An 11,822-nucleotide genomic window follows, 5' to 3' on the forward strand; every position below is an offset into this window, starting at 1 on the left:
AAAAAACAACTGCATGCCCCAGATTTCAGACTGGATTGCTTGTAAGTATCCTTCCCGCCAGCGAGCGAGAGGGATTCATAGTCATCAACTGTGGTAGGCATCGTAACCACCAAAAAAAAAAAAAAAAAATTCATTCAAGCTCTCCCTGGCTTTCCCACAGGTGGATCATCATAATAACCAGTGAACGCTCTTGAAGCGGGGGCCTGCCTAGACATACCCTCCCATCAGATTCTTCCAAAAATATGGAAGAGTCCAATCTTTTGTATGCAAGCTTTTCTGTCGACGCTTCAACAGGCACAGTCAAATAACTAGTCGCTAAGCCGAGCTGAGCCAACAGGCCGCCGCCTTGGCAGTAGGTACTAGAGGTGTCAACCTTGACAGGTTGTGAAGAGATGTGTGCACACGGAATAGAGGAAAGTGTACGGACTACTCCGTACCATGTTATTTAATAGCGGAATAAAACTAGTCGGCTAGGTAGCCGGTGTTTCGCCAACCATTAGTCAAATCCATACTTCTTACGAATCGTAGACAACCAATCCGGGATTGTGATGGTCTCCCCTCCGACACGAACGTGGCTCCCAGGAACACTTGCCGCCTCCTCAAAACCCCATCTAGGAACGTGCAAAATGTCGTGGTTTTTATTGCATACCTTCTGCCCCAAGGTACCGGCCGTCAGTTTCTCATAGCACGCAGTATCAAATTGGACATCAATAAAGTCTTTGCAAGGGTAGACATCATCTGCATAGCTCCATTCATGTCCGCAACCCCCGTCACAAATAAAAGCGAGGTGCCCATCCAGCCCTCCACCGTAGCCATTTTCACTGGGAGATGGCGAAGTTTCACTGACATTTGCGGACTGTCCATCTTCACCTTCTTCTTCGTCTCCCGCATCGGTTTGCGAGAGAACTTCGGAGCTCTCGTCCTCTTCGGCAGCAGCGGCTTCACTTTCGCTTCCTCCGGCTTCTGAAAAAGTTTCTTCGCCAATTTCCTGGCAATCTGAAGTGGCTTCTCTATCAATCGTTGGCCCGAGTAGTGACCACGCTGCCAGTGTGTTGACATCGTTTTCAATGTGGCTCAGGCAAATGCAGAGTCTTTTGAACTCTTGCCAGTCATTACTCTCATCATTATCATCCAAAATATCAAGAGCTAGCTTTATATGGCTTCGAATAGCTTTATTGCCTTCTGTTCATCTCCCATGATAGAATGAAACCTCGCTAGAATGAGCTGCGCATCGATGTGGGAAAAGTATTCGTCACCAGCTCCAGCGCTGCTGCTTGTGGAGAGATAGATCAACTTGCTGCGGTATGTATCTGCAATAGGGGGTGTCAAGACCCGCCTCTCTTGCTTCTTGAATGTAGGAGGTAGCGAGTTTTGCGACCGTTGACCAACGCACGTTGGATATCAACTCGTTCGAAATGCGAGGGATAGATGCAATGTTTTGCTCCCAGATCGTGATGGCTTCCTCATGTGCATTATGATGAGGATAATCATAATAAAGAAACAGGGGGTACCAGTAGCGGAGTGCTGTAAGTGTTGTGAGCCTTGTCTCACCAGACTTGGCCGCCTCAATTGCAACCTGGTAGGTCTCCTTAACCGCCTCAAGTTGGCCGGCAGCCCGTCCGGCTTTGGTGATAGTTTCATGGTACAGTTTTGAGTCTGCATATTGGTGCATCATTGCAACGAGTCGCGTCAATCAGTTTTCATCCATTTCGCCATCCAAACTCTGCAGACATTCAATAATTTCACCGTACTTCTCCTGTGCTTCAAGGATTAGAATGATTCTGAGAATGGGTTCATAGCTATCTGGATTATGAGCGTTGGCTGCCTCATACTCTTGAAGTTCAACGTTCCACTCTCTGAGATAGTAGAGTATATCGCTGTAGAAGGCAGCGCACCACTCTTCCATTATGTCTCCATTTTTTCTAAACATTGCAATGACTTCCTCCAAAGTCTCAAGGGCCATTTTGTATCTCCCCTGCAAAGCGTGCGTTTGGGCCAGACAAAATGGTGCACGCCAGTTAGATGACGAATCAAGGTTCTTGGATATCGTGCTTCTCTCTATGGCTTGCTGGTAAAAGCCGTAATGACGAAATGTAATTGCCATTCGAACAGTCCATAATGAATCTTGCTCTGTTACACCAAGCTCCTTCATTGCCCACTTCTCCACCTCGAGGATTTGCTCCAAAGTCGGCGAAACATCGCTAGTAACTCGCTCGCCTTCTCCCGTTCGCTCCTTGACCTAGGGGCAGGTTAAATACCATATTCAACCTTTGAACTTGCGTAAGTCCCATACCTTTGTCACACACCCGAGTAACCACCAATATATATCCTCCACAAACCACAGGCCGCAAACTTGTAGCCACCTTTTGGCCATAATTTTAGCAATGGGCTTAAGAAGATCATCATTGGGACGCGAGGATGAATTAAGCCCATTTACCCACTCCCTTTGTTCCACAGTGAGACCTTTGACGACGGCGGAATACTTAAACCACCTCAGAACAATAGAACAATACTCATCGTTGTAAACCCACCCAGTCCGCATCCACATGCGGTCTTGCGTCCACCACCGGTCAACATATTCTTCCTCCGTGAATAATTTAATAAGTTGAGAGCCAATGGTGCTCTGAGGGCCTGGTGGTGTAAGTCAACCTCCGTCAAATGGTCCGGAAGCCAGTAACAGGTGTACTCTATCAGTGTGAACACTTCGCTTCTTAGTTCACCGCAAATAGCCTTGAGGAGTGAGAGAAGAATGTGTAAATCCATATTGTCCAAGTCAGCATGGATTGAGGTATTTCTATGGCTCAGTTTCTCCTGAAAAAATTCTTCAAACCCGAACTTGTTAAAGAGCTCGTCGTCACAGAAGTTGCGTAAGAATCTTTTAACAATGGCAATCTCTGACTCATGGAGTGCAGTGTGCGTAGCCTTATCCTCGGCTGCCTGTTGAGCCTTTGCGCGGAAGTACTCAATGATAGATTGGGACGTAACTGCGAGGGTTTGATATTCTGATACCTCTAGGAGGGCGGAATATTTCTCCCGAACTTGGTTTTCCAAAGGTGTCAGTGAGCTTTCACCGTTTTTAATAAACAAGGCACTTTCGAGCGTCGTTAGTAGCGGCCATACCATTGCACCAATGACCCAAATTAAAACTTCGTTTAGATCCTCAATGTCTTCATCTCCAAGAGCCTGCCTAAGCCGCTCTATTTCACGGGCAATTGTGGCTTGACGGTCCTCGTCAGCATGCTCTAAAACTTCCTCAATCTCCTTCCTCCTTCTTTTCTTGCTAATTTCCGTGAGCATGTAGTTAAGTTTAAAGAAATCTCCCTGAGCGCCATGGGTAAGCTCAGTGCGAATACGCTCCTTGAGTTCTTGAATGTCCGGTTGGTCCGATTTCTTAAAGATTTCCATGGTATCTAGTCGCAGCTCCACGAACTTGAGAATATCTTCCGTATTTCGTGTTCCAAGTTGAATTGTAGACATGGCGATGTTTGGTGTCTTGTTGATTTCTAAAAATGACATCGGTCTCCCAGTTATGAGTAGCCTTAGAGACAACGGTCGTTTTTCAGCAGCAAACAAAGAAACTTCACGAAGGATTTGGATAAGAGGGTCACCAGTCTCCGCTTTTGCCTCGTCAATACCGTCAAGGATGATAAAGATAGTTACCTCGATTTTGGTGGAGAATTGAACAATCAGTTGCCTCCATAGTTCTAAGGTGTTTCCAAATTCCTCTGGCTTGTCGCAAGCTCCAGCAACAGATTTCTGATAGACTGCATCGCGCTGTGTCAATTGCCAGATCACAGCTCGAAGTGCTTTGTTGACAGACCTCTCATCCTTGTTATCCTTCTGGAAGAAATAATACGCAACCGCCATACGATCTTCAGTATTCCCAGGAGGGTAGAGTCGATGGAGGCGCCTTATAGCAGCTGAACACAAATAACTTTTCCCAAAACCGTCTTTGGCTTCGAAAGCCATAATTGGAACCGCATACCCTGTTTTATCTGCCCAGGCAGCGAACTGAGGGTCCGTAAGAAGCCATTCACCCGAGCCGCAGACTCTTGTTCAGACGAATTCCTCTTGATCATTGCGCCACAATTCCTTTTCTATTTTAAGCGCTTGCTTGAATTTTTCGCGATTCTACCGGGAAAGTCATCCGCCTCCTTCAGTGTTGCCGCCTTCTCCAAGACGTTTGAAACACCCGCCAGCTGATTGGCGATTCCATCAACTTTCGAATCGATTGTCTTTAACGATCCTTTGGTTTCGGCAAACCCGGCAGCCACGTTTGATTCATTCACCTTGACCGATTCCAGAATCAGTGCAACGCTCATTCCTGTCTCTTGTTGTACCAAGTTTTCAAGCTTCGACAGCTCTTCGGGGACCCCCTTGTCGGTTCCAAAACTAAACACTTCAAGAGCTAGAGAACTTTGAATGCTTGGATATTTTAATTGAGAGCGCGCAGATTCGTATGAAACTTCGTAAAAGCTCGTCAATGATCCTCCGAAGATGCAGGTCAATCTGAACACCTATGGTTTTTGACCTGGCGTATACTTCAAACCCGTCAAGGAATGCTGGAATGCGCTCGAAGAGGTCGGCCACGCCATCGAAGATCTTGGAATAATTTTGTGCAGGAGTGATCAGGTACGATACAGCATTGAAACAAAGAGTTGAAGGGCCAAAAGCCTACACCCAGCAAGATTCAGGAGGGAAGTGGAAAGAGATCTTGAAGGGTTGATCTTACGTTGGATGCTGCATCGGCAGCAAGTGAACCGGGATTCTGAATGCATAAGAGAGTTTTGTTGACAACATCTTTTGCTCGCCGGTATCTCGCACTCGCTTTTTCATCAGCTTCTTTTTTCTGGCTAATTTTTGCAATGACTTCATCCACTCTAAGGACGGTGAATGATTTCGGATCCCTCCCCTTATTTTCTGGAACTCAATCTGGGCCTCGTTCCACATTTGATCGAGATCTTCCTCGCCGGGGTTTTCTGGAGAACCCATGACGGATATTTGTTAACTATTTGGGGAGCCAACCTAGGTCACTCTTTTGCTTTGAAAACCAAGTTATAGTCAGGCATGGACAAGTTTCTGCCGCCATTGCGGACATGCCTCCCCTCTTGAACCACTTCATGAATTCATGGGGGCTGGAAATCCAACCCCAACCCCAGAAGGAATCGGGCTATTAACAGCCTGCATGATGGCGTGGCATACGAGTCACGTTCCATCCAAGGAACGGTGCGCTGCCACCGTTTCCTCTTAACAATGGGAGCATCAGGGAATTAAAAATAGTCAAGGTTCCAATTAGGCCGTTGAAATATTTTCATCTTGCTTCAAAAGGATTAGTCGTGAGGCCCTATCATGCCAATCAGCCGGCAGCGGAATGCTTGACTTCATCTTTTCGCGTGATAGTTTGAAGTTTATACCGCCGAGGAGCGGGCCAAAAGACCGAGCCCTAAAATTATGCGGGGCAACGGGCAGCAAAATCAACGCCAAGGGAAGAAAAAGGGGGGCAGAGCAAAAGTGTTGCGGCCACCCCGATCTCTCTCAGCCATCGAGTTGACGCTTAACGAGGCGGGAGAGGTAGAAACCTGCACGTCCCAGGGCCGCGGGATGTCCCTATCCGTAATAATACGGCATAGTTTTTTGATGTCGGCGCGCCCTTCAAGTGGAATAACTATTCCCCGGCGTTTGAGATGCTGACTGGTATAATGACTTTTAATCTTACTGAACGGAGTATGGGTTCGAATCCTATCTTGTATGCTTGTCGTTTAGCTGAGCCAAAACATTAGAGCCTTGCCACGGTTCCTATACCAATCCCTATTTCCTAACCAATATAGGAACCGTGGCAAGGCTCTAATGTTTTGGCTTCTAACCTGTCCTGAATGTCGGGTCCTTGAGATTTGACTCTTTACGTGTTTCACGGGACTGAGCGGCTGGTTGGATCTATCCCGGCAGATAGTTAAACCGACCCGAATCACGACTAATCGGATGACGTCACCGTTTAAGCCGTCGCGCAGCAAACGCGCGAAAAAGGGAGAATCGAGGTAACCTCACGACGGGCGCTCTCGTAATGGATTGATAATCAGGTGGAGTTCTGATTGAGGAGGATGCTTGACGGTATTCGATCCTGGTCTTTATAAATACTGCCTTAGGGATCGGTCGCAGATGTGGGCTTCCCGCCCAAGTCAATCCGCTCTGTTGTCTCCGTTACAATCCTTTCAAACGAGCTAGACACCGAGGAAGCTTGCCGATTCTGCGGATACAGTTTCACCTCCCAGAGAATGGCTACTTCTAGGCCTCAGTACTTTAGCAACGATCTGCAGCTGGTTGCAATTGAGAAGGAATCTCTGACACTTGCCTTGTCACAGCTTTGCGAAGCAGTGAGGCAAGGAGTTGAAATCCTATTGACCCATGACAAAGCACCTGACGCTAACGATAGTCGTGCATTTGGAACCATTTACGATGGCCATCTCGGTAGGCTTGCTTTTCTCTTAACCCAAGAATAAAAGGGAATCAGTAGGGCTAGGTTGAACAATTGCGTTTAGGTACGGTGCTTATGGCGCTGAGGCTTCAGCGGCAGGCCAAGTATTTCCTGGCCGAAAATATGTCTATCAATAGTTTGGTCTCAGAGACACAGCGTCTTGCAAGCTCGAGATTGAATCCCCATATTATGAAGGTCAATCACCGTGCCGGAAGGTTATCGCCGCTTGACTCTGCCTCGTTTGGCGCGGCAGTCGTACGAATTTTAGCGGCCGGCCGAGGCCTCGCTTCTCTTTCTGAAGATGGACAATGTCGTATTCATAAACGGGATATTGCTGAAGTCCAAGATGCTATGCATGTTGCTCTGCACCAAGGCGATGTGAGAGGCGGAGATGAACTTCTCTACGGTCGTATTGGGTTACTACACGCTATATTGAACATCCGCAAGCTACGGCTCAACATCGAGTCTGTGGAGGCACTGACAGCGGTCTTCAAAAAGGTACCACAGCTTATTGACTCCATTATGAGCGGGGGTAAGCTTGGAGCAAGAGATTACCTTGAGTTATACGGAGAGCGGGAGTATATGCCGCTTATGTGGTCATGGCACGATAAGTATTATATTGGCGCGTAAGTTCTTCCCGCTTATGCATATCGCTATGCATCAATCCATTACTGACCTTGGGGATTTGATTGAAGCATTCATGGCACATGTGAGAATGTCAATCCCCCGTGCACCCTCGTTAAAACTAACAATCCGTAGGCGGAATTCTTGACGTCCTTCTCGCATGCGAACCTGAAGAACTTCGAGCAGGACATTCTCACAGTCATATCCCCGTCATCGCCCAAACAATTAACGCCCTATGCAACCTCTGTATTCTAAACCACGGCCACTTGCCTTCCTCAGTGCCTCACCGCTCCTCTTCTCGCACATCACCACTTGTTCAGATCTGCCACGGAGCGCCAGGCCTCTTGATCCTCCTCTCAAATGCACGAAAAAATGCCGCATTCGCAGCATCATACTGGCGACCAGAATGGGATGAGGCGATCTGCCTCGCAAGCGAAAAAGTATGGGAACAGGGGCTCCTTTATAAAGGTGGTTCTCTATGTCATGGCATCGCAGGTAACGCATGGCCATTGCTTATGCTACATGATGCTTTTGAATATGGCGCACAGGGCTCTGAGGAAGCCAAAAACTGCTTTAAGCAAGTTACCTCTAGCGTACCGCATAAGGAACTCTCAGGTGATTATTATCTCTCCCGGGCGATAGCTATGCTGCTTGAAGCGCGAAAAACGCCACCGTTCATCATGCAAGAGGCTGGTGGCGGGCGGTACCGGATGCCAGATAGTCCTTACAGCTTATTTGAGGGTCTGGGGGGGACTATCTGCGCATGGTCCGAAGCTTGTGTAGTGATCTCTGCCAGGCTAAGGAAGATGGAGGTTGATTCGCAAGAAGGTAATGGTGCATGCAATAATGACGAGGAGTTCCATAGTGACTTGCAGGATGAGCTGGGAATGCCAGGCTTAGGCACTCGCGGGTTTCTGTAGCAGACAGTGAATCTTGTCTCGCCTTGTTATGTCAATAATCTAAGTTGCTGTGGAATGTGCAGCGGGAGTTTGACTCGAGCTTGTCAAAATGTCTTGCGGGTATAGATGAGTACTTTTTTTTTGATACGGCTCTGAAAATCGAGGTACATGAAATATCAAACATTTTCGTCAGGCTCCTGATCCAAAAGGGCAGCATAATCTTCGACTGATGCGAAAGTGGGCAAATGCTTAAGTTTGCGTCTCTTCTCTCTTCGAGAAGACTGATTTTTCCCGGTCTCCTTCTCCTGCTCCTCGTCAACGCCCATATCGAAATCAGAAGGAATATCCTCGTCACTATCACGGAAGGCATCCTCATCTGATACGTCCATATCAAATGCGTCTTCTTCATCGAAACCTTCGGATTCGTCTTCGTCAGCTTGACCGGCATGATCTTCCTGTTCTCCTTCAGAACTCTCATCATTGAAAATGACGTCTTCATCGCCCGACAAATCTCCTCCAAGATCTTCATCTTCCTCATCTTCCATGGCGGACTCCAAATCTTCCAGGTCAAGATCATCATCACTTCCCGCACCACCCTCAAGTTCCGGGCGCGAATCAACAAGAGCCTTCCAGACCTCTGACTCGGCGTCGCTATCGTCCAGGTCATGCTCGTCCTTTGCAGTTTTCTTGGGCTTCTTCTTCGATTTATCCTTAGCCACACGATTAAAGTAAGCGTGGAAGAAAACGTCTTCTGCAGCGACCTCTTCGGTCTTCTTTGTCCAAAATGCTTCATTGTTGACGGATTCGTGGGCTCTAGTGGTATTTCCGGATGTAACGAGCAGGGCACTGGTATCGGCGCCAGCCAGCGGCTGCATAATTGAAGATCCGCGCAAGTTGGATGATGTTTTTGGACTGCGGTACACAAATCGATCTAGGAAATGGGAAAGCGTGTGAATCGTAAGGTCTGGTTTTCCAGACATCTTTTGGTGTTGTAGAAGTTGACTAGCGCCAACTGAGACCGAAGGATGGAAATGCGATAAGTATGGGAGCTATGGGCGAGTACGTTAGCATTTTGAATTTTCTTTATCGAGGATATTGGCTCATACCAGTTCCCAAAGACAGCTTCTGTCAGCATTGCTTTGTTCAGGGTCCCTTTTTCGAGAGTCGTAGCCAGGTGCTGTATTACTAGCCTCCTTAGGGGCTAAAACAGTTTCAACAATTTGTTCATCTTCTTCTGGAACATCCTTGAAAACTTCCTCATCGTCATCCTCGTGGTATTCCGGTTGATCTACCAATGTAGTCAAGCCAGGGAACGTTACTTCTAGTTCCCTTATCAAATAAAAAACACCGCAGATGAAGGATGGGTGGTGTAAAGTGAGAATTTGAACCAGCCGCTTAACAAACGCCTTAACTCGCTTCAAGTTTACATCCGCTTTTAGCGCTTTGTACAGAAGGTTCAAATACAAAGCCTGCTTCGAAGATGTTGTAATACGGGGATCTAGCAACGATTCGTACAGCGTTCGATAAAACCTGTCTGCCGATACTTTGTGAGAAGATGATAGCTGGTGAATAAGCATTAGGGCTTGTATGCTGGTGTTAAAGTTGGAAGAATGGGTAATGCGGAAAAGTGTATTAATGTGATTCGTGAGCCTGACATCTAGAAGTTAGAATTAAGACCGCATCCAATATAGGGGATGGAGATACCTCTCAGTGCTAGATGCAGTGAACGGATAGGCTCGATTGACCCCAGTGAGAACAGCAGAAATAAGTTTTTCTCTCAATTCATCCTCTTGGCTGTTATTTTTGGCCAGACTGCGATGTTTTTTCCCCTTGAGTTTGGCAGGCTTTTTATCCTGCTTATCGGCTAATTTATCATGACCTTCTTTGCCGGCCTTCAGAATTGAAACGAACAAACTGAAGTATATATCTAGAAGCTTTTCGGCAACCTTATCTTCGCTGCTACTAAGCACTGTCTGATTAAGGGTAATGGCTGCATAATATTTGGCATGTTGACTTTGCCCAGGGCGGAAAAGTAATTCTGACTCGACCGCCGAAATTATTGTCCCTTTCATCAAAGGGTGAGCTTGCTGGAGTTGAAGAAGCAAGTAGGACGCGCGGGAGGCAATCTTCTTGCTTGGGTCTCCGAGTTTGTTCACAAGTAAGCGTAAGAGGTTTGACTCCTGCTCTGGCTTCTCCTTGAGTAGTTCGTAGACGTAACTGACTGCTCTTGACCTCGAGAACTCGATCTCATCATTGCACCATACCTCGAGGATTTTCAAAACTTCAAAGTATTGCTCTTTGAGGAAATCTTCAAATGCCCAGTGAATAAGGTGGCTCCGCTCTAGGCCTCGAGGTAGAGGATCTGCTGAGCTCCAATTGTTCAAGCCAAAGAGAGCCGTGCCCAAGGCTGGCTGGTTAATAAAATACTTTAGCCTTCGGTTGCTGGGAAGCAAGGTCCCTTGGGCAAATAAGTCCTTTAACGATCTTAGAACTTCAACAGCCTGCGCTCGGCTCCGCTTCTTTGCTAAACCGACCAACTGTTCGAGTGCCTTGACATTATGCAGCGGCGATTCCTGAACTTCCAAAGTTAAAGCGGATATTTTATCACTCAGTGTCCCGGATGACACGATGGTGGAATAAAACTTGTAAGTCGAAGACGATGAGGCTTCGCGGGAGGAGACATATGCTTTGTTCTCTACCTCCAACAAGGATGATGCATATTCGCGAATATGGTCCAGCACAGGGCGTGGGATGTTAGATCGCCTTTCTCCGTCGGCCGTTATCTCGGGGAGAGGGCTCGAATACCAGTCCGGACGTGGATCAAGAACCTGGGGAGATGGGTTAGCAAGTGCGAATTAAAAAGAGAGTACGTATTAGACATACAAGGTTCGACGAGCTCAATTTCTTAGGCCGAGATAACTTTTGGTCCAATGCCTTCTCGTTCTCCTTTTTGGGTTCAGGTTGCTTTAGCTGTTTGCTGGTTTGCTTCTCTGTCGAGTTGCGTTGCCGCTGACTCGGATCTATATTCGATGCAATAGTCTCCTTAGCTCCACGCGAAGGTTCCGCAGGGATGTCGCCTCCTTTCATGATCTTTTCAATGTTCTGGCGAAGAGCTTCCGCGTCGGCGCGCTTTCCGATCAACCCCGTCAATCCATCGGCCAGGTCTTCCATTTCAGAGTCAGACTCCACACCGGCAAGTAATTCGTAGTCTTCCTTCGTACCACCAACAGCGTAAATTTCTTGTTCCAGAACATCATCAACCTGCGCATTTTTGGTATTGGGTGGATGCTTCTGGATGACCTGTCCGCTCCTGTCCCTTTTCTTGCCCTTTTTGTTGTTTGTGGGAGGCTGCACTCCGGAACTCGAGTCACGCTTCTGCTTACTGCTCTTCGCCAGAGAAGAAGCTTTCTTCGGATCGGCTTTCGATTTCTGGTTCTCGTGCAGTTTTAGTTCTATTCTTTTCGTGAGGCTCGCGAGTGACGCGCCTGAGAAATCCGGGAGGGAGTCCGCAGCACCAGTATTGCTGGTGGAGTTGCCTTGTCCGCTTGCAGCCATATCACCAGCCTCGAACGCCCTTTTTCCCTTGCCCTTCGCCATTGTGATTGCTGGCCAAAGAAAGCGAGGCTTCGATCTGATATTTGCGATATTTCTTGGCAAAATAAACTTCTCTTTCACCTGAATATCACCAGATCACGTGCATACGCTTCCGGATCATCCATTCTCCGCCAAAAAGTTGATGAGAGCATGACGAGAGCTTGACGACTTTCGCCAGAATCAATCGCCTCGAGCTTGACTGGATGGGAGATATCTTCTTCAATTGCTGCTGT

The 11,822-nt window shown here is 47.5% G+C and overlaps 5 protein-coding genes across 5 annotated transcripts; 1 reads left to right on the forward strand and 4 right to left on the reverse strand.

Moving 5' to 3' along the window:
- Positions 1-445: 445 nt before the first annotated feature.
- D8B26_005910 (uncharacterized protein) lies at positions 446-1,675 on the reverse strand (the record flags this gene model as incomplete). The annotated part of the gene is made up of 2 exons (XM_066125032.1): positions 446-1,182; positions 1,333-1,675. 2 exons carry the CDS (start codon positions 1,673-1,675, stop codon positions 497-499), a joined length of 1,029 nt encoding a protein of 342 aa, XP_065981113.1. The 3' UTR covers positions 446-496.
- An 18-nt stretch (positions 1,676-1,693) lies between these two features.
- Positions 1,694-3,969, reverse strand: D8B26_005911 (uncharacterized protein; the record flags this gene model as incomplete). Its single annotated transcript, XM_003070065.2, has 3 exons — positions 1,694-2,239; positions 2,294-2,631; positions 2,679-3,969. The coding sequence occupies 3 exons, from the start codon at positions 3,967-3,969 to the stop codon at positions 1,694-1,696; spliced, it is 2,175 nt and encodes a 724-aa protein (XP_003070111.2).
- Positions 3,970-4,097: 128 nt separating this feature from the next.
- D8B26_005912 (uncharacterized protein) lies at positions 4,098-4,992 on the reverse strand (the record flags this gene model as incomplete). The annotated part of the gene is made up of 4 exons (XM_066125033.1): positions 4,098-4,465; positions 4,518-4,674; positions 4,733-4,768; positions 4,825-4,992. 4 exons carry the CDS (start codon positions 4,990-4,992, stop codon positions 4,098-4,100), a joined length of 729 nt encoding a protein of 242 aa, XP_065981114.1.
- Positions 4,993-6,272: 1,280 nt separating this feature from the next.
- On the forward strand, positions 6,273-8,016 carry D8B26_005913 (uncharacterized protein; the record flags this gene model as incomplete). Its single annotated transcript, XM_003070064.2, has 4 exons — positions 6,273-6,465; positions 6,537-7,098; positions 7,168-7,181; positions 7,232-8,016. 4 exons carry the CDS (start codon positions 6,273-6,275, stop codon positions 8,014-8,016), a joined length of 1,554 nt encoding a protein of 517 aa, XP_003070110.2.
- A 155-nt stretch (positions 8,017-8,171) lies between these two features.
- On the reverse strand, positions 8,172-11,592 carry D8B26_005914 (uncharacterized protein; the record flags this gene model as incomplete). The annotated part of the gene is made up of 4 exons (XM_003070063.2): positions 8,172-9,044; positions 9,102-9,645; positions 9,700-10,823; positions 10,879-11,592. 4 exons carry the CDS (start codon positions 11,590-11,592, stop codon positions 8,172-8,174), a joined length of 3,255 nt encoding a protein of 1,084 aa, XP_003070109.2.
- Between the last annotated feature and the right edge of the window lie 230 nt (positions 11,593-11,822).

This window comes from Coccidioides posadasii, chromosome 3 (genome assembly GCF_018416015.2).
Source record: "Coccidioides posadasii str. Silveira chromosome 3, complete sequence".
In the NCBI taxonomy this organism is placed as follows: domain Eukaryota; kingdom Fungi; phylum Ascomycota; class Eurotiomycetes; order Onygenales; family Onygenaceae; genus Coccidioides; species Coccidioides posadasii.